The 22,063-nt window shown below is 40.9% G+C and overlaps 1 protein-coding gene across 1 annotated transcript in view; it reads left to right on the top strand.

Moving 5' to 3' along the window:
* SLC37A1 (solute carrier family 37 member 1) overlaps window positions 1-20,831 on the top strand; it is a 34,567-nt gene extending 13,736 nt beyond the window's left edge. Inside the window, exons 9-20 of the mRNA XM_066314123.1 lie at window positions 60-97; window positions 4,593-4,676; window positions 8,509-8,631; window positions 10,184-10,274; window positions 11,198-11,260; window positions 12,100-12,185; window positions 12,787-12,835; window positions 13,674-13,747; window positions 14,579-14,657; window positions 15,854-15,951; window positions 17,799-17,851; window positions 18,475-20,831. Of these exons, the coding sequence (XP_066170220.1) occupies window positions 60-97; window positions 4,593-4,676; window positions 8,509-8,631; window positions 10,184-10,274; window positions 11,198-11,260; window positions 12,100-12,185; window positions 12,787-12,835; window positions 13,674-13,747; window positions 14,579-14,657; window positions 15,854-15,951; window positions 17,799-17,851; window positions 18,475-18,490 (854 nt within the window). The 3' untranslated portion in view covers window positions 18,491-20,831. The remainder of the gene's footprint in view (window positions 1-59; window positions 98-4,592; window positions 4,677-8,508; window positions 8,632-10,183; window positions 10,275-11,197; window positions 11,261-12,099; window positions 12,186-12,786; window positions 12,836-13,673; window positions 13,748-14,578; window positions 14,658-15,853; window positions 15,952-17,798; window positions 17,852-18,474) is intronic.
* The last annotated feature ends 1,232 nt before the right edge of the window (window positions 20,832-22,063 follow it).

The following is a 22,063-nucleotide window of genomic DNA, read 5'->3' as shown; positions in this document are numbered from 1 at the left end:
TTAAGAGATCTTTCTAAGGCTTGTTTTCACTATTAGCTGTGTGTGGTATTTTATTTCAGATCCTAAAGATGTCAGTTGCTCCTGCACACCATCCACTGTAAGTAAATGCATTTTTTTTTTTTATTTTTGCCTCCTAATAAACCCATTTATTAAGATGGTTCTGTAAATCAGATTGTCTGTGTGGCTCTTTGTGCCAGGCTGTTGTATCTCTTCCTGTGCTTGAGGCAATGGTTGGTCTTCTGTGCTTCACTGGTAAACCAGAAGCTTATTTTCTCTCAAAGCTAATGAATCAAGAGGGAGGTGAATTAATTTGTTCTAACTAAAGTTTTGGAACAGTTGATCTTACAGTAAACCAAGTAGAAACTGTTCATCTCTTCTTTTTCTGTTTGTTTGTTTTTGGTTGTGTTTTTTTTTTTCTTGAGTTTTTTTACTTTTCATCAGTCTTCCTCAGTATCTTTGTAGAGTGTTTTGTTTGCTCAGAATTAAGTATTTTGGAAAGTTGTGTCAGTGATGGAAAGATTTCCCTAGGAAATCCCGAGTTACTGTGTGAGATTTTCTGCCTTGTGAAGCTGTGAACCCAAGAAGAGGAAGGCAATCCAAATGGAATTGGAGAAAAGTAAAAAGCAAGGAAAGACAACAAAGAGAGCATTAAGAAGACCAGCTGTGTTTAACTTCTCATAACAGAATGTCATTCCTGGCCCAGTTTTGTTCAGGATTGTGGTCACAGGTTGATCTTGTTTCATGTTCCCTGAGACTCTGCTCTGTGTTTGTCTCTACAGCAGCCAAAATCTGGGGCAGTTCTTGCTCCAGGCTCCCAGGAGCTCTTGGGCAATCAGGTCTGCCACATTTCCAAGTATTTTTTTGGAATAGTAGAGGGGATTGCCAGAGCAGGCCATGAGGTTTCTCATGTCTGAGGGCAAATCAGAGCTGTTGGTGACAGTTCCCAAGGGAATCCCATGTGGAAATTGTCTGTACACGTGCATTTTCTTTGCCAGTCTCAAAGGTAGATTGTACAGGGTTGGTTGCTCTTTTTTACCACCTAATATTTTCAGATTGGTGGAGTTTTACATTTTAAATGCTGTTGAATAGGTACTGAAGGCAACTTTTCTAGTCTCTGTCCTCTCTTCTTTACTTTAATGGTTTTTTTTGTCTTCATATGAAGCACTTCTGATAAAGCTTCTGAATGCTTCTGATGGTCTGTGAAACTGCTATTCTTAGTTTATTCCTGTGAGACAAAGGTGGGCTCACACTGTGCTCTGTATTCTTCATTTATTTCTCTTTCATTTCTTAGAAGTAACTTCTGTAAAAGTGTGAGAGGGTTTTAAGTGACTCTCATTGCCTGCTCTTAAGAGTCCCATTTTCCTTAGCTTTTATGCAGTTCAGAGTGTTGTTTTTACAGAATATCCAGTTAACCTTATGGAAATAAATATTTATTTGTTTCAAGTACACTTTAACTGGAAAGCATAACTAAAGGGCTCTGCACAGTATGTTGCTCATATCTCTCAGTAAGCTGGTGTGGAGAATTCTGACATGGAATATCAATTTACCATGATATTTTTTAACAAAAATTTAGTATTTTAGGAGCTATTTCCCCCGGTTGCAGAAAAGGAGGAGCATTTGACTCAGTCTTCACTAGTACAGCAGCAGGGTCACTGCTTCAGGCTCACTCTCTCTGTGTGAGATGCATTTCATCTTCTGTTTCCCTGGAAACCTCTCTCTGAAGAGCAAAAGACATAATTTCTTCCTTCCCTATTCCCATTTCACATCTGGAAATCTGGGAGGAGTTTCTGACAGAGCTTCCCCACTTGCCTTGGACCCTTCTCAGGCTGAGATTTGCCTTGTCCTGGGAAGAGCTTTATGTCATTGGAATTGCTCAGGTACTTCAGTCCTGAGTGGTCTGTGAGGGTTCTAAGCCCTTGTGGAAGGGGCTCACTGCTTCTGTTCACCACAGAAATGTGGCCTTAGAAATTAGAGAAATTCATTAGGTAAGAGTTCAAGATGTCCAGGTGTAGGTATGGTGATGACAGTTTCTGTCTGTAAAGAAAAGTGAGTGGAATTGAAGAGAGGTTTGTGTAGTAAAATAAGACCAAATATTTTGTCTGTGGATATTTCATACAAGGGATAGAATTTGGCGCCTGTAAAATACTTTCCATCCTTTTTTTTTTTCATTCAGTCATTCCGGTAACAACCTGAACAACCTTGTGTGCTCTTGCAGATAGTTAGAAATCTTTTTTATTGCAGCATTTAAAGTACACCCTTGCTTTTCTCATAAGGCTATGGCAGGTAATTTTGGCCAGATGTCCTGGGTAGGTGCAGGCAGCTCTGCTGGCTGCTGCTAAAAACTAAATCTCATTGTGCAAGAATGAGGCCAGTTAAATTTAAGCACCACTAAAATAAATGCTCAGCACGAGGGAAGGACTTAAGGTTTATATTAAGATTCAGAGATCAGGGTCCTCTCTGTGTGATGTCACTGTCTTGGATGAATTTAGTCTACTGTTTATTTGCAGCATGGTCGTGAGCCCAATATTTCCACAGAGTTTGCAGTGGTGAGTAATCTGATTTCATTGAGTTCTCCAAAACCACAGATGGAGAGTCAGGCACAGAGCCTTGAGCGTGTGGTTCTTTCTCTTTATTCTCTGGTTTCCTGGGCTCTGCTTCATTTGCCTGAATTCATCTTGGCTCTGATTTACCCGTCTGAAATTTGTTTTCAAATAAATACTTGAGGACAATAAAGTGCTTTTAAATGCTGGCATTGGAGGCTTAATCTTGACTTTTTGAAGGGCTGTACTTATGACAAATGGAAGTGAGAAGTCAATGGGCTTTATTCAGAATTGCTGCACTTTCTTTATGAAAGTTAAAAAGAGGATTTAAATTTTTTTTCCCCCCTCTTTGGGAAATGTGATTTAGAACTGGTTTTATTACTTCTCATCTTTTCTCCCTCTGTCTTTTTTTTCCCCATGGTTAAATCATGTTCATACAAACCTGCCTTTGTACTCTAGGAACTTCCTTTGTCTTTGCATTCCCAGAAAACTTCCCTCCCTTAAACTCTGCTTCCAAAGTGCTTGTGCATTTAAAAATTACCATGCTACAATTTTTATCTCCTGCAAAGGAGGAAGAAGTCTTAAGTATTAAATGTGCAGCCTCTCAGTCTAGTCCTTTTCCCTATACATTTTCTCCTTACTACAGTAGACCTTATTTTTTGGCAGTCAAATGAAAAAATCATTCATTTTTTTCTCTGCTGAGCTGCTGCTGAAAAATGTAGATGACTTGTCTCTAGGTGATGGCTTTTCTTCCCCCTGGATTCTTGTAAATCACATTTTTGACAAGAGACAGATTTTCTGTAAGATAAAACTTAAAAATCTGTTTTATCAGACCCTGGGGGCTCAAGTGTTGTTGGTTTATTTTGAGGAATGCGTGTCCAAGACTGCTTTTGCCTCATCTCTATACTGATCTGCAGAAATACCACAGTTCATCCTCAAAAGTATTTTTTTTTTTTCTTAGAAGGATTTGATTGATGAAGGGCAGTTTGTCTAAAAGATGTTGAAATACATACTCTGGATTTTTTGAAGGGGGGAAGAATTACCCTGTGATTGATTTTGAGCTGGATTGTTCAGTGAGGATTCACGTTCTTTTTTTATTTGTGGTGGTGAGCTTGAGGAGGGGGTTATTTGGGGCAGTTTGTGGGGAGTTTATTGTTCTGTCTTGTTGGGTTTTTTTCAATATGACATCCACTGTGTGATTAGACACTTCAGCATCTCATCCCTGAGGAATACACAGTGCTTCTTTTGGACTTAGCAATAGGATTTCCACACCTGACTGCAAACCTCCTTTAGGGCTGTATATTCAGTGCAGCAGACAAATCTGAATGTCCCTGGTAAATCTTTTTAGACTAAAGATCTCAGAATGGTGTTTTCCAGTGAATGCAGTTTGGTGTGAGCTGACACAGGAATGTACTTGTTAATAAATAAGGATAAAAAGCAAGTCCACCTGGTCTCTAAAATGGAGCTTTTTGTCTCATTTTTTCTTCTGGAACTCGTTGGAGGTGCTCAGACTGCTCATCAGTACTCCTGACCACAAGAACACAGTGCATTTATGGGCTAAAAGAATATAGTGTTACAGAACATAAACTAAAGGGATGAACTTTTCTCTTAAAGGCATTAGGAAAGTGAAAAAAATCAAGGTTTTCATGAAACAAATCAACTTCTGTAGTTGCTGCTGCAATCATCTGCTTAAGAGAAAAATTAGTTTGCAATGTCAGTAAGTTCAGTAGAGAAAAAAGCTGCTAAAGATGTTGAGAGGGGCATGAGTATGCTCTGAATTCAGCTTCTTCTGTATAAAAACCAGTGTGAAATAAACCTTCAGATCAGTTTGTGAGTGCATGTTATGTCCATTGCCACAGGTCTGTGTAAGAACTTGAAAATCTCAAACCGCACGGTCACCAAATTAAAGATGCTCCAGTTGGGGTTATCTTTATGTTACAGTGCACAAAAAAATTTTGCCAGAGAGATGATTGACACTAATGTCATCCTTAAGGAAAAAAAAAAAAAAAAAGGCAGCAAAAATATAAAGTTTATTTGTTTTCCTTTTTTTAGAGTTCTAAAACCTTCCTGAATGGCGCCTCTCGGTGCAGAATCCAGATGCCGACCTTAAATGCTAAGGAAAATGGCAAACCTCAGGTAAAATATGAAATGCTGCTGTAAAACATTCTTATGGCTCACATGAAACCATTTCTGTTTGCAAAGATTGCTCCTCTTTTTATGATGCAGAAATCTGCTTCATCTTCACACACAAATGTAACTTCAGATGGGGGAACAAAGCATTACCTGCCATAAATAATTCAAACTGAGCTATAGGAGATGGCAGTGCTTGCTCAATTGATCTTTTTTATTTTTTGGTGATCTTGACACAATTCCATCAAAAGTAATGCACTGCAAAATACTTTAAAGACAGCCCACTTGAAATATTTAAATTATGTATATTGTGTCCTGTCCTTGCAGTCTCACTTCTCTCCCTTTTCCTTTCAAAAGCTCTCTGTACTTACAAGATTGTATGTGGAGATGGAGAGTTCTAAATATACTCAATTATTTGCAGAAATCTTGCTTAAAAACTTGTAACCATAAGGGTTGCTATTTCTCACTAGAAAATGAATTCTGGACTTGCCCATTTTGTGGGCAGAAAACCATTTTATCTTGTGATGGACATGAGCTGAAATTTTCCATTTGAGATTTTGTGTTTGTATTCAGTACACTTGGCATGTTGTATCCTGAGAGGATAACTTTTTTTTTTTTTTCAACTTCTTTCAGACTTTTCCAGGAAAATAGAAACTTCCTGTTCTCTTTATCCTTTGCTCATAGAATAATAATGAGCATTCACAGAGTGGAATAATCAGTGTTGGTAAAGAAGTTTTGAAATTTTTCCTAGGGAAACACTTTAATATAGCTTAAACCCCCTCTGTTCTGAGTTTATTATTTTTGTTTTGAGCTGCCCAACAACAATCTCCAGCCCAGAAACCATTTGTCAGTGGTATTTCACAACCAGCTGGAAGGTAATGGGAGATGTAAGAATATCAGCAGGTGCCTTTAGATAAGATGGAATTTATGGAAGAAACACTTTTAAATTTATAGAAGAAAGGGTGGTGAGGCACTTGAACAAGTGGCCCAGAGAAGCTGTGGCTGTCCCATCCCTGGAAGTGTCCAAGGCCAGGCTAGATAAGGTTTGGAGCAATCTGGGATAGTGGAAAGGGGTTGGAATTGGATGATCTTCAACTCCCTTCCAACCCCAACCAATCTGTGATTCTAAATCATCATGACAAAGCTAAAAAACCACACGTAAATCACCAAATCAGCAGGCAGAGATTTCCTGATTAACTCTGCTGCTGCCTCTGCTGCCACCCTGTGAAGGGTCTCCCTAGAAAAGAGTGAGGAAAATGTCCCCCTGTCCCACTGACTGGTGTCTCTTGGGAGCAGGACACAGGGACAACAGGGACAATGATCCTGGGGGAATTGTTGGCAATCCTGGGAATATCCCACCCCGCCAGCTGGGGTGTGTTTGTAATACAGAGTCTTAACAAGGTTTAAAAAGAAACTAATAAAATCATTAAAATCCTTTCTTTGTCACTCTTTGGGGCTTCCTGATTTTCTGCCACTGATAGAAGAACATCTTTTTTCCTCTTAGAGCCAAGCTGAACATCTCCCCGTTTTTACAGCGGTTGTGTTGCAGTTATTTGGAGCTGATTTTCACAGTCAGCTTTTGAGCCTGTACAAACAGCAGATGTTTTGCATTTATGGGTTGGTCTCCAAGCACACTGGGATGGCAGCTTTTACTGGGTTTTCATTGACCTCTGCAATTACTGTAAAAAGGAAGCAAATACTCAGGATCTGCAGTGATTGAAAGCAGAACGTGGTTTTGGCTGCGTGACCTGAATACCTCTGTGCCTTCATTGTTGCTTATGTTAGGTTGGCCTCTTAAAAGTGACATAAAATTGTGGGATAAATAAATCCTTCCCCAGAGATCAAGAGTGTGCCATATGCCTAATCATGCTCTGAGACAAGCTGGCAAGGCTGTACAATATCACCTCTGCCAAGCACAAGCTGCTGGGTTTATTTATCCTTTAGCTGTGTGCGGCATCAAACCCCCCCAAATCATTGACAAAAGTTTCCAGCATGAGTTTAAATAAGTTATTTGGACTTGGGTCACCTCTAGTGCAATATTTACCCACTCTCCTAGAACAGTTTTAGGGCTGCTTGTCTGAGAAATGAGCAGTGTTGCCTCAGACAGTCCTGGATGAGTTAGCTGTGCTGATTGTGCACGAGATAGTCAGCACCATCTAGAATCCAGTGGGGAGCTTTACTGCTTAAATCCTCCCTTTTTCCCTCTTTTTCCCTCTTTTTCCCCTCTCTCTCTCTCTCATTTTTTAAAAAATTTTAATAGCTTATGGTTGGAATTGGTGCTGTTAAATTTTGAAGATGCTCCAGTAATTCAGAAGACAAATAGTTTTTTTTGATGATGGAGGTATTCCTGGGCCATGACACAGGTTTACAGGGCCAAAGGTCCCTAGGTCTTTTTTCTGTCTTCTGGTTAACGCTTTATCACCTGAGCCCAGACACTGGCCTTCTGTAAGTCTGCATCCCCATCTAACACTCACATCTAGAATTTCAGATGCTGCACGGCATTCAGCTGTGCTGAATGTCTGACTTCAGGTGTCCAGATGGTTCCCTGGTGCTCTCTCCTAAATGATGTTCTTTAAAAATGGAATTTATTTAGAATCATTGAGTGTAAAATAGCAGAATTGAATTTTTCCAGCACTTACTTTTTTTCCTTTTTTCCATCAGCTTAGCAAATATTAATCAAAGTTTTCATCTTTGCAATAAGCACTGCAAATGGAACAGTCTGCTGCTATAGCCTTTCTAGCCTACAGTCAAATATATATTGGAGGCTTAATTCTTCACTGAGGCTTTGTTCAGATGCTGAAGAATTAGGAGAAAGAAGACAGTGTGTAGAATACATAACTAGGAAAAGTACACAGCTTGGTAAAGCCTGTCAGCAAGCAGGTGAAAGTGAGGATAGCTACATCCCATTCTTTTTCTAAGCTGGAAAAGAAATATTGATGTCTATTTATACCTGATTTTTTTTTCTGTGTACAGCTGTAAGATGTAAATTTCCAGTTCTATTCTGAGAGTTCACTTCAGTCTGGTAGAGGATTAAAAATAACATAAACCCTCCTGGCTACACTGGGATGGCTTGTTCTTGCAGAGTGGTAACTTGCTCCACAAGTATTCTTAGCATCCAATGGAATTCTTGGAATAAAATCCTTCCTAGTACTAGAAAAGAACTCAGAATTCACAACTTAGGCAGTACTGGTGATCTCCAGGCTTTTATAATTTGGGGGTTGTAATGCTCAAATGGAACAGATTCGAAAAAAACGTGATTGCTTAACATGAAAGCACTCACTGTCCATAATTAATGTGGGAAGATGGCCTGTACTTGGATCAGTCAGTGAGATGATGTTACAGAGTCTGAAAAACAGGACCAATATTGGTCCAGAAAAAAAGATAATAGATGGTTTTATACAGAAATGTATCCTTGTAGAAATTTCTTGTACACAATGTTGTAGGACTCAGTAGCTTGTCAGCTTTAATTTGACCACATTTATGTAATGGGGTGAGGAAAGATTGGAAACTCTTTTATCCCACGTATGAACATACTCTTAATATGTAGGGGTTTTGAAACTTGAAGCTGTTCTTCAGTAGAACAGAAACTTGATTCTATTATGGACTGTATACTCTCAGACAGAAGCAACCAGATATCACCTGATATTCTGAATATAGCCTCTGCTCTCTCTGTATACTCTGGGTATCCACACCAAGACGTTTTTAGAAGCTGTAACTGTCTGTGATAAAGTAGGTGCTTGTTTTTAAAAATTACTTTGGAACTGTTTGGTTTCTTGATGCATACTTTGTTTCTTTGTTTTTCTCTCTCTCTCTCATCTGTTGCTGGGGGACATTGCAGGATGCAGAGATGCAGCATTTACTCACTGACAGTGAGAACTGCAGCGTGTCACTGAGCTCCAGCACTGGGGAAGGAAGGCATGGGACATCAGCCATCAGCTTCCTTGGGGCCCTGAAGATACCTGTGAGTGCCTGTGCTGCTCCTCTTAAGAATGAAGTTTTGCCTCAGAATTCATATTTCTGTGAAGTTCTGGATGGAGTGGAAGTGGATATTAACTCTGCATCAGAGTCTTGAAATGTGGGGGACTTTGGGCTTGATTCATTTGGAGGAAAGGAGGCTGAGGGGGGACCTCATTGCTCCCTGCAGCTTCCTGGGGAGGGAAGGTGGAGAAAGAGCTGCTGATCTCTGTCTGATGATCGAGGCATTTGGATAATGGCTTTATCAAGATGCTTCAGCTTGTGTCAGCCCTGAAGGAGTTCAGCAGCTGGACAGGGTGGTTGCTGTCGGTCCCTTCTGGCTGAAATAGTTTATTCTGTCCTAAAGTCTGTTCTCAAAGTTGGCTGAACCTAATGACACATAGTTGTTAAGGGTGGAATAGCAAACTGAGTCCATAAGGACTTCTGTGTGTCAGAACTTCCTCCTATGACTCCCCTTTTTACATTGTTTTAAAAAGCTTCAGTCTTAACACCTCTTTCCTGAGAAGTTTCAGGCAGCCCAAACATTTGGAGTGCTGGTAAAGGAAAGGAAGCTTCCTCCAGGTCAGAACCTGTCATTTTTGATTGTCCTCTCAACCTGAAGCCTGAATGCAGAAGTGGGATTATTTGCAGATTGATTTGGACCACATGTAGAGTATAGAAAAAATCCTGCACCCAACCTCTGTATTCCTGCATATTTTTTTCGTGTTCTGTCTAGTCCTTAACTGTTTTTCCTGTGGCAAAGTGGAATTAGTGGGTGAAAAAATTGCTGCTGCCACCTGGAATCTCTGAAACCCTGTGATATTTGTCCTGCCTGTTGGTGGGAAGGGTCACAGCTGCATGTGGAGTGTGTGTGCTGCTCCTCAGGATAACTACAGCCCTCCATACCAGGGATTTAAGAAATCTGGTTTCAAACAAGAAGCTATCAGATGGTGAAGGGAACGAAGATGGGATAATTTGGCAGTTTGGTGCAGCTCTGTGCAGTAAATGCACTTTTATGTGCTCAGCAGGAAAGAGTGAGCAAGTTAGAGCTTTAAGCAGGTCACTGCTCAGTCTGTGATCTGAACTGTGTCAGACTGCTTTACTGGCTTTTTAGAGAGCTGAACAATTAGGAAGAAATCTTGAACCCATCTGAAGGAAAGAGTTAGAAGAGCACAAAAAGATGCCAGTTTCTCTGGAAACCTGCTCACTCCAAACCTGCTATAATGCTGTATAACAACTTTATTTAAGGGAAATAAGGGGTGCAAGTGTTCCAAACAGTATAAAATCTTTCACATTCATTTCTGTGTTCTCTGCTCAGATTATTCAGTATCATTTTAGTGTTCTCTCTTCAGGCAGTTCAGTACAATTGAAACATCTAAGTAAAATACCACAATCTGCTCAGAGTGCAAGCTTTGTGCTCTCAGGGGAAGAATGCTTCTTGGGAATTCATGAGAGAAAAAGAAAAGCCTAAATGCTTCCTAGAAACCATTTTCATAATGGTCTGTGAAAGCAAATAGCTCTGTCAAGATATTAACTTCCTATTTTCATTATTCTCTCAGGGAGTTGTGGAGTTCTCCCTTTGTCTCCTGTTTGCAAAGCTGGTGAGCTACACATTCCTCTTCTGGCTTCCCCTCTACATCACAAATGTAGGTGAGTATTACAGGAAAAGGGTACAGAATTACAACTACAAAGTCTCTGCAGATATGAGCTTGGAATAAATAAGAAAATAAATGTTACTGCCTCTGAATGAGGCTTTCTCTGCTGCAGTAGCAGGGGAGCTGTAAGTCACCAAGTAGGTTTATGAATTCAGTGTATGAGAGGGCATTTTCAAAGCAAACAAAAGTAGCTGGCTTATCTTCAGTAATTCCAGGCATAAATGCTGTGTCTTTGGCTCTTGCAAACAAATCAAAAAGTTTTGCTTTCTATCAATATTTTTCATTATTGAAGTGTCCTATTAAAACGTATACAAAATAATGCAAATTAATTTCTGTATCTGTTAAGTATTGATGTTCTGATGTTTTTATACTTTTAGAGTGTAAGGTGGACCACGTGTAACTTTTTAGCAAGGTCTGTTGTGATAGGAGAAGGGGGTAATGATTTTAGACTGAAAGAGGGTAGGTTTAGACTTGATATAAAGAAGAATTTTTTTGCAGTGAGGGTGGTGAAATGCTGCAGAAGGCTGCCCATAGAACCTGTGGATGCCCCATCCCTGGCAACATTCAAGCTCAGGCTGGATGGGGCTCTGAGCAGCCTGATCTAATTGAAGATGTCCCTGCTCATGACAGAGAGGTTGGATTGAGTGACCTTTAAAGATCCCTTTCAACCCAGACCATCCTGTAATTCTGTGATGATAAAAGTGGCAAAATGCCTCTTCCAGTAATTGCATTCAAAAGTCTGTATTGCTGAATACCTATTTTGTTCTTACTTCTTTTACACAACATCAACTTCTTGTGGCTTATTCTGAAAAAAAAATTTTTTGCTGTAAGATGCCTTTGCCCTGGCTTTACAAGACTGCTGAGATTTCCATGTTTTATAGCCCAGGAATGAGACAAATGCTTTGCTTCTCTCACTAGAGCATCTTGATGCCAAAAGAGCTGGAGACCTTTCTACACTGTTTGATGTGGGTGGGATCTTTGGTAAGTTTTAATGTTGCTTCACTCTTGATCACACCAGTTTAGGAAAGGCTCTGGAATACACAGCTTACATATTTTATAGTTCATATGCATTATTTCTCCTGAAGAAGAGTAGCAGTAGCTGTGAGTCATGTTGAAAAGTGAAAAATCTAGTAAAATTCTTTCACAGCCAGTGATGCTGTCCAGTACAGATTGGAATAGTCAAATTATGGAATCTTTTCTCTCTGGTTGCTCTGGCCCATGAGTCTTGGTCACTACCCATCAAAATACTTCCTTTTGTCAGTCTGACTTAAGAGAGCTGTCCCTGTTTGCTCAGTGGTGTGGATTTTGTGGCCACAAAGTTTAATGGCCACAGGTGTTCTGGTTTGGTTTTGGGTTTTTTTTTGATGCCTTACATAACAGTATGTGATAAAATTGAGAGATCATCATAATAATAAAGACTAGGCTATTCCTTTATAATTTTCAAGGTGACCACTGAATAAATTCTAATGCCCCAGTGCAAGACAGTTTAATTCCTTTCCCTGGTTGCAGTGGGACTTGGACAGAGAAGCAGGTTGGCTATTGCATGTGAGGAATTAAGAGATCAGTGAGTGGAATACCAGAACTCCAGCAGTAGGTCCATGTGGCACCTGGTAAAAGGCTTTTTGCCTTGGATATTTGGAATAATGAGGAACAAGTGTCTGTTTCTGCTCTCTTCAACTCAAACTTGTTTGGTTAATGAGGATGTAGCTGTGTGAATTGTGTAACTATGCAGTAAAAGCCACTGGGTTCTGTTGCATTAAACTGCTGTCTTTTGTGACAACTCTCTGAATGTTTTCCTCACACCCTGTGTGTTCTTTTAGGTGGGATTTTGGCAGGTCTGATTTCAGACAGGCTGGAGAAGAGGGCGTCCACCTGCGGGATGATGTTACTGCTTGCAGCACCCACAGTAAGAGCCTGCCCCTCTCTCACAGCTGTGCTTGAGGCTGTGACACTGTGCCCTGGACATTTCTGCAGGCAGCACCTCCCAGCCTGGATGTAAAGAGTCCAGACCAGATTAAAAACTGTATAGATATTTGGGCTAAACAAGTTAACAAGCAAACTAGTCTGATGTATTTTTTTTTTTTTTGTTACAGAATATATGGGAAGTTTCACTCTCTTGTAAAGTTTGATGTTCATTTTACCTGCTCAAAGGCTAAAATTTCTGAGCTGTAACTGTTGGAAAACCAGCAGATGGACATGAGAGACATTTTTATTTGATTTTTCATTATTCTATTCTGTGCTATGCTGAAGCTGCATTTGGAGAATTCAAAATTGAGTGGTTTCATAGCACAGCCCTTCCTTCTGAAAGGACATAGAGAATCCTACCCCTTATCTCCCTTCTGTGTCCAGTCAAACAATCATTCTGCTGTGGCCTAAAAGGGTTTAGTAAAACCTGGAACTTTCATGTAATGCCAACTAAGATATCTTGTAGTTAACATGGGGCAACTGGGGAACCCAGGATTAGTCCATATGTTGGTATTCTGAGTGCTTACTCATTGTCTTTCCAGCTATACATGTTCTCTGCAGTCAGTAAAATGGGCCTTGAGGCTACTGTAGGTGAGTATTCTTAAATTATTCTGCCTAGTTTTCTGTGAACCTTGCATTTGTGACCTTTGATTCTCTTTCCTTTTGTCTTTATTTTATCTATGTTATCTATTTTATTTTTTCCTTAGGGCAGGAGGTATGGGATAAAATTCCTTAGATTTGGTCTTGCGGGCTTTTTACAGGTTGAACTGGGAAGGTAGGGAATGAATAAGGGGTGGCTAGAGAACAGATTTAGTTGATATCATTAGTCTTTCTGGAGCTTGTTGTTGTGTCAGCACAGGCTTTTTTATATCCCTTGTGCCAAATGTCAGAGATGTTTAAATATTGCCTGTAGTACTTTTGACAACAGCAGTAACTTTTCTTAATAGGCTGAATTCACCTCTGGCCTTTCTATCTGTTACCTCAAACCAGAAATGAAAGCCCAAGTGCTGGCAGTGGTGTCTCACCTAAAGGCCAGAGGTGCTGTACAAGGAGAGAAGGGACTTGTGGGTGTATCCTGTGTGCAGCCACTGCCCTCATGGTCAGTTTGGTCAAATATTCCCCTTTCTGTGACCTCCCAGGATCAGTAAAGATGAAAAAGCGCCCTGGGAAGTGCTTTTTTGTCTCAGCCTCATCTTTTGATATGTTTGAGAATTTACATTGTAGAGTAAGCGTTGAAGACATAGAGGAATGGATGTTGGTCTTCCTCCTTTCCCAATGCTGTTTTGGGTCAGGGGAGCCAAGGAAGGATTAAACCATAGGCTGTGATGGCTCCTGTTGTTGTGGTGAACAGTTTTTCATGCAACTCACATTTTCTTTTTTGTTTGTTTGTTTGTTGTTTTGTTTTGTTTTGTTTTTACCTGGGGAACAGTGATGCTGCTTATCAGTGGTGCCCTGGTGAATGGCCCTTATGCCCTGATCACCACTGCTGTCTCTGCTGACTTGGTGAGTTTAGCTTCTCCTGTGATATTTGGCCTCCAGTGAAAGTCCTTTGACTTCTGCAGGGTCACCAGGGAAGGGACAATGCCACCATTGTCCCAAAGCAAGGGAGTCAGAAGGAAAGACAGTGCTGAACTCAGCCACTGAGATCTGTTTTAGTTTGTGCTTTAGTATAAATGAGTGCCATGCTTGTGAAAGGCCTCTAAATTATTCCTGACCACTCACAAGACTGTGGGTGACCGCCCACATTGAACCTGAAGGTTGCCTGCAAAGCCCGGCCTCTCTGTACAGGTGCCTTGTACCCTTTTGTATTTTGCATTTTTAAATGATTGGAGGAGCTGTACCTGTGTGAGACATGAGCTGGTGATTTATTTCCCATCAGAAAGCTATATCTGGCACAGACCTTTACAGAAGTAAAGGTACGAAAATAAGAAGTCCAGGGTACTTAAGCTGCCAGCACTTGGAGCAGCATCAGGTCAGCCAAGTCCCAAATGCCATGTGAAAACCTTAACATTGCTCAGGGAGACTTAACCTAAACATTGTAGGGAGACTTTGGAAGTTTGTTTTGTAATGTGTTGGTTCTTCAGGGCACCAAGCAAGAGGCAAAAGTCCTCTTATTGTCTGAAATGCAGGAATGTTTTAAATACAGCAAAAGGAGCAGGGCAGAAATCTCCAAGCATTCTAGCCTTGGCCTGGGGGCTGACACTGCAAGGTGCTTGAGGCAACTCCATAGCACCGATGCCGATGCCGTGTGGAGGGGTGGGAGATGGATGGTGTTAACCAGGGCTTTCTCAGAGCTCAGCTTAGGATGGGTCCAAGCCATCTCTGTCCCTCCAGGGTACCCACAAAAGCCTGAAAGGGAATGCAAGAGCCTTGTCCACTGTGACAGCGATCATCGACGGGACAGGATCTGTGGGTAAGTCAGGACCACCTGCCCCAGCTGGGACAGGTTAAAACAAAGCATTTTTGAGAAACTGGGCTCTTCAGGTCACATTTTGCCAGGACTCAGGGCAGTTTTGAGAATGGGTGTCTTAGTTTGGAAGGACAGGTGTCTGCCAGAGAAAGCTGGAGTTTCCCTTGGAATGGAGGATGTAAACCCCCTCCCTCTAAATTATTATAATTTTGAAATTAAGGGGCTCTCAGGCAAAGGAATAGGAATAACAATTCTTTACTAGGAATTATTAAAAAAAAATGTAGTAGTACAAAAAGAGGAAACAAACAAAAAGGAAACTCCTGACAGAGTCAGAACACAACCTGACACCCTGTTGGTCAGGATGTTGGCAGCAGTCCAATCAAGTCCTCCTGCAGTGACAGATGTGGTTCTGTTGGAGCAGAGATGATCCTGTAGAAGGGTGTAGCTTTCTCTGAAGTGGTGGTGAGATGAGTCTAGTTTTCCTCTGGGAATCCAGTGCAAACAGGCTGTCCTGGTGTTCTGAATCTCAGGATTTATCCAGGTAGGAATGTTTGGCTCCTCCCCCTGGGTGGAGCCTCTCCCAATGGGATGATGGAATTGTATCAGCCCTGCAGTGAGCCTGGATGGCCCATTAACAGGAGATATCCCCTGAGGGAGGATAGGTCCTGGAAGAGACAAAGAACACTGCCCCAGCTGGTTTTAACAGCTGGCAATAGAATACACACTTTTGGTTACATCCTGCATTGTAGCCCAAGACAGTGGGGAGTAGCACAAACTTTACCTGAAACCTCCAGTGGTGCCACACCTCAGGGTGTGAGGAAGGGGACGTGTCACTGGTACTGGACACAGACAGAAAAAGGAGATGGCCCTGGGCTGTCCTGGGATCAGGGATATTTTATTTTTGCCCGCCACGAGGAAGGGGAAACAGTAAAATTCAGCTCAGTACTGGATGAGCATTTTGTTGAGCCAAAGGCAGATGTTTATCACACATCTAAGTCTTCCAGCTTCCCATCTGTACCAGTAATGTTTTGCACTTCCTGGGACTTTTTAATACATCAGGTAATAGTGTGTTAGCTAGGTGGAAAAATGAATACTCTAATTGAGAATAACTGCATTTCAGTACAATAAATCTTATATTGCACAGTTCTGTCAGTATTTAATATAAAATACCAAAATATAATGACAATATTTTATTTTAGGTGCAGCTTTGGGGCCTCTCCTGGCTGGCCTTATTTCCCCTTCTGGTTGGAACAACGTGTTTTACATGCTCATGGTGGCAGATGCATGTGCCTTGCTAGTAAGTCTAAAAATTCACATTATGTGTATTTCTTTTGTGCTAAACTACCTCAAAATGCAAATTTTCCTTTTGCCATTTCAATATTCTGTGGTGTATTAGACTTCCAGGGGTGTAGGAGATTTTCAGTCTAACGGCAAATTTGCTCGTTTTGAAATTCTCATCTAATTTTAATGAAAAGTGCAGATCAGTTCTGATGCACTTCAATTCCTGAGCAAATACCCAGCTGTTAATTGCTGGCTGAGCAGCTTAGAGCAGGCATAATTGCAAGTAAACCTTCATATTTAAACCTAGAAGTTGCCTCAATTCCACTCATGGAAGAATCATTTCTGTGTTCTTTAAAGCAAATTTATCAAAGCCATAAAAATTGTTTTCCTACATTGCTGTATCACCCAAATCACCCTGATAATGAAGCTGTTGAATGTTAATACATCACATATTCCAGATGGGCCCTGAAACAGCTGTACTAAGTGAGGAGAAGAAGAACTGGCAATCCTGGCTTTTCACAGTAACCAGGAGCAGATGTTTGGGGAAAAAAAGAACACAGGGGTGGTGGCTTGGTCCAAAGCTCTGGGCTCCTGCTGAGGAGCTGAGAGTGTCAGAACATTCCCTTCCTGACACAAGAAAATCAGAAAGCCTTTGAGTTACAACTGAGGCTTTTTTTTTTTCCCAAAATTCAAATTAAACCCCAACTTTAAAAGTAAATTTTTTTCATGTTCAGGAGTAATTCTCTGGAAATTAAATCAATAAATTGGATAAGCTAATAGCTGAAGTGTGTTGCTACTGATAGTCAGCAGCTTTATCCACAGCAGCAAATCCTGGTTTGTGCTGGTTTTAGTATTTGGTATTTCATGCTGCAGAGTGAGGCTTGGGAGGTTGTCATATTTTCCCTAGATAAAGTTCTCATTGGTTTTTCTCTTACAGTTATTGATTAAAATAAAAAAAATGCCACATTTTTTTTGCAGAATCAATTAAAATGCCTTTGTAAAGCTCTGGTTTTGAGAGGTTTGACTCTGCAGTTGTAATAAATCCTTTTTTGCATAACTGTTCTGCTTTTCCTGGTGTTTGCAGTGCACCATATGGATACCTGTGTTCAAATGTTATTTCTCCAAGGATACCTGGAGGGACATTTAGCCTCTTATGTGACATTCAGTTCTGTCATTCTTGGCCAATTCTGTGCCTCTGAAAATGTTTAACTTCTTAAAACACTCATATTTACAACAGTGAGCAAATTTATAATAGTAAGATTCAGAGGATAGCATAACCTCAGTGAAATAGTGAGGAACCCTGAAAGCTCCAATTCTGTCTTTAATGTACATGAGAAGCTCCAAATTGTATTTGTAAAATCACTTTGCTGCTACTATTATCTCAACAATCCTTTTAAAGTGCACTTGAAAGCCCTGATGCTGCACTGACAAGCAAATGTGACTATCTGTACCCACCCTGACTTATTGTGGGATTAAAGCTTTTCACACACAGAGTTGTTTTTGGGAATAGCAGCTAGAATACTTCCATGCGCCAAAATTTCTTTCTGACACGTTTTCTTGAGGCCTCGGGGTCCCTCTGCTGGTTTCTTTACCCATTTGCTGGTAAAGTAACCAGAAAACCATTGTGGTTTTTGTGAAGAATTTGTTCCTCTCAGACACAAAAAGGAAATTGTTTTCCTCTTGCCTGCTTATTGTGAAACTCCTCTTCCAAACATTACTGAGTATGTGTAAATATTTTTTTTAAAAAAAGTTCAGCATTACAGGGTAATGTTTCAAGTGAGAAGCTCTCCAAATAACAATGAATAATTCTGCTTCTTGTTTATCTGGATGATACTAAAGGAAATTTTGTGATTGTTTTTGCAGCTCTTACTCCGTCTTATCCAGAAGGAACTTCAGTGTCATGCAGATCACACCCTGTAAGTGTTTTATAGGGCTGCTGCTATTTAATAACACTTTGAAAGCACATTTCTAAGTCTTCCATACGTGGTCATAAATTATCATTGAGGTTGGAAGAGAACTCCAACCTTTGTCCCATAATACCTAAAAGTAGACTGGACATGTTAAGATTTTAAATCCATTTCTGTCTGTTTTAATTCTGCTTCCAAAGAGTAACCTCAGTTTGATGTTTTCAAATCATAAATGTTCTCCTTTAGAACATCTTCTTTTAAAAAATATCTGAGAACTCTGTCACAGCTTTTTGTCTGTGGGATTTTTAATCCAAATGTTTAATCCTCCATGGGTTTCATTGTGCTGGTGGGGAATTGCTTGCCCTGTGTTTAATAATAGTTTGAAATGTAACTTTCTGCAAAAGTTCTCCTTAAAGAAAAGGGTGAGTCTGAATTTACAGTGTTTTGCATTGAGAAAAGGAAAAAAAAAAATCCACTGAATTAATACACAAAATCTAAATGGAGCCCTGTGATCGAAGAATTTTGGAGAAGTAAAATGGAGAGAATAGAAAACTGCACAGCAGGAGCTGGATGCTGCCTTCTGGTGTCTGTTCTGCCTCACACCTCAGCTTTTGCTGCCTGTTCTTCCCCAGGTTCAAAGAGCACTGAGCTACGAGACCGGAGCTGGGATAAGCAGTGTGCCAGTGGATGGAGCTCTTCCCTGAAAAACCAAACACCTTATTCTGTATTTCAAGAGGGGCACTTTATTCTGTGTTTGAAGAGTCTCTGTGTAGTGAAGAGCCTTGCAGGTTTTGTGGGAGCAGCTGGAAAATCCCTGAAGCTCTGATTTTTGCACATGAATAAGTACCTCAGGATGGCAACTGTTCATCAGATGAAGAGATGGGGACTTTGGGAAGGTTTCAGCAGCAGGCCTCAACTGAGCCAAAGAGAAGTACCAAGTGCCTTTTTTATTTCTTTTGATAGGATGTTTTTAATTGAAACTATGGACTGTGTATTTGCCAAAAATCAAGGCAAAGCTAGAGCACAGGAGGAAGTCGAAATTTTAACAGTCTCTGAGTGACTGTGCCAATGTCAGTGAGCAAAGTATGTGTCTCTTATGTCATCTTGTGTACACTGAGAGCATCACTTTATAGAGGACAATATCAGCTGGTTATTAAGATGTGCTGCTATTAGTGTTTGAAGCTGCTCAGACAATAACCACCCTGCTGTATTATTAGTTTTTAGCTACAGTACTACTTCCCAAGGACAGCATCCAGCTTTTTGGTAAGTTACAAAATAGAATTTACTCTTGGCTGCGTACTGCAGTTAGCAGTTTTCACAGATCCTCTGGATGGATGTTAGTCCTCCATTAGGGTTATGCAAAAAACCAGGAGTCCTAAGCAACAAAAAGCAGTTTATGAGTCAGAAATTTCCAGTGAGGGCTCTAATGATTTTTCAGGGCATTATAAACTGGTTGTGCAAACGTCACAGAATTGTGCTGCTCTGCTGGGCTGAGAGGAGAGAGGTTTCTTTGGGGTGGCAGAGAGCTGTGAACTGCCCTGTGCTTCAGCAGCATAGGACTGAGCAGTGGAGCTGCTTTGGTGCCCACTGGCACAGGGCTGTCTGTTGGCTTTCAGTGCTGGTGTGTGCACATGGAAGTCACTGTCACATCTGGGCCTTAATATCCAGAACTCTCTCTCAAGTGGCTCCAGGTTTCAGATTTGGAGCCAAAACACCAGAAAAGAAAAATTACCTGTGTGGGTGGTAGTTTGTAAGATAACAGAACATTTGAGTAGCTAGTGCTACCCAGAAAATAGATGGTTTAATGTCTTCAGTACATATTATTTCTTTGTACAGCTGTCTGCTTTGCAAACAGAATGTTTCTGTGATTTTTTTTTTTTATATTTTTTTGGGGTATGAAATCATTTTGTGAAAAGCAATCTTTTTTTTTGTACGGGATGTTTATACTTATCTCACAAAGATTTGGTAATTTAAACTGTGTGTTGTCTTTAACTGTATTTATTAAAGCTCTAGGCCTTTGTCTTGCTCTATGCTCTTAAGGTTTGTGAGACAGTGCAAGAGGCTTTTCCACTTGATTAGCAAAACAATTTAAAAGCCCTGCAAAAAATATTCAGGAATGTCTCATCAGCTACTGGTAACACTTAGTTTCCAGGGCTGTTTTGTACCTGCTCAGTCTTTGAGTTGCTTCAGTGGTTTGATCCAGCACTTTTGGAGTGAAAGTGCTTCATGCTTGACCTGAACAGTGTCAGAATGGGCTCATTTTTATTGTTTTGCTGGGCAGAGGTGCAGGAATGACCTCAGACCCACAGGGACTTAGGGAAGGTGCCAGGTCCTTGCAGGGAGCTCTAGGAGGGTCCTGTCCCTGCACTTACTTGGATGGAAGGTTGACCTCACACATTTTGAGTAAACCAGGGGGGATACTCAACATGTGAACTCAACAATGTGACAGCACTGTGCAGTAACTGTGTTACTTGAAGGGACTTCCATCCTCCTGGGATGGGAAGCTGCTCCTGGAATGTCAGACTGCTCCTAGCTCAACCAGGCTGAACCTGGGGCACTGCTGCAACAGCCTCTGATGGGGCAAAAATAACATGGCAACCCCAAAACAGCTGTCCTGGCACAACTTCAGTGCCTGTGTGAGGAGGGAGAGGTGGATGGAGAACCACTTGAGCTGGGTGTTCCAATCCCTTTCCCCAAAAATATGTGTAGAGCTTTATACCAGTTTACTGAAACAGTTCAAACTCTGCTGCACTCAGATTTTGAGAAGCTGTTCCCTGTGGGCTGAAGTCTGAGGTTTAAAAGCTTTTGGTTGTATTTCTGAAGATATTTAAATGTGTTTTGGGTTTTACTCGTTGGGGCTGCTGCTGTTATTTATTTATTTATTTGAATAGCTTTTGCACTGCAGTGACTTGGGGTAATGACAGATTACATTTCAGTCCCTCCAAGCTACAAATTTGGTGGACAAAAAGATAAAGATTTGGTTTCCTTTTTTTAAAAAAAAAACAACCCTGAAGGTCCCCCAAATAGTGAATAAACTGTGTGTTTTGTTAGTATCAGGTGTCTGTATCCATTAATCTGGAAATGGGCAAGGCTGACAAGATTTTGTATGTAAAAATGTGAGTGACCAGTAGGTACAGCCAAATTTTATGCAACTGCAGGGTTGGTTTGTTGGTTTTTTTAATGCTGATTATTGTGAACTTTATCCATTCACCATCTTGTGCTGAATAAAAATAGATTCTGTTCTAAACAGAGCAGTGTTGAGTACTTTCTCTCTTACATCTCCATGAAGAAATGCTCCATTTATTGGTTGGAAGGACACACATTCCTGCTGGGACATTTGCCTGAGTCAGGGGCTGAGTGTGGCTCCTATGGTGACTTTCAAGGTGACATTTTTGTTGTCTGCTTTGCTTGCTCTTCAGTGTATATATATAATTGGCATAGAAAAGCTTCATCCTTTCTCTCTAGCTCTGATCATCTCCAACATTTACTGACTTAATTCACTAAAAATGTTTGAGGGGGTTTTTGTGCCTCTTCCTGACAATGTCCAAACCGCAGATGGTCTGGAGAAAAACTGATTGGAAAGGAAAACAACTTCTGGTTACAGAATTTCTGAGCAAATTGTGCCCAAGGTGCCTCCTAGGAACAGGCAAATAATTGCTGGGCTGTCTTATAAAAGAAGAGGGTCTCAAAACCCAGTTTCTGTTTTGCCTGATGGGGAGAAGGAGCTTCCCTTGAGAAAATCTTTGTGAATTTGCTGCTGTTGCTGGACAGGCTGCAGGGGGGGGTTTGTCTCTGTGTGGGAAGGATTTATAAGATGGGAAGAAGGTAAATAAGTAGCAGGGACAGCAGTGTGGTGTCCCCAAGCTGCTTTGAGACTCCTCCTGCCTGTAAGTTCTGTGAACCCACTCCGTGCACCAAGACTTAATCCTGTGTGTTTTGCTAGTAGGGGAGATTCCAGAAGGGATTCTGCCATTCCTTTAAGGAGATCGTTGCATGTGCTTCTGGCATAACATCCTTAGAATAACAGTGGGAATCCTCCACATGTGTTTGTGCCAAAGCTGTGCTGCCTCAGACTCTGGCTGAACTCGTCATGTTTAGGCCCAGAGTTCTTTGGTTGATGCTGGGATGTTTCTGCAGTGATGAGGCCTGGGGTTGTCTGTGCTCAGGATGAGGCAGGTGTAAGATGGTGTAAATTAAATCAGAGGGTGTTTGGAGCTGCTG

This window comes from Sylvia atricapilla, chromosome 2 (genome assembly GCF_009819655.1).
Source record: "Sylvia atricapilla isolate bSylAtr1 chromosome 2, bSylAtr1.pri, whole genome shotgun sequence".
Classification (NCBI taxonomy): Eukaryota; Metazoa; Chordata; class Aves; order Passeriformes; family Sylviidae; genus Sylvia; species Sylvia atricapilla.
The sequence above is the reverse complement of the archived record's forward strand: the minus strand, read 5'-3'. Positions and strand labels throughout refer to the sequence as shown.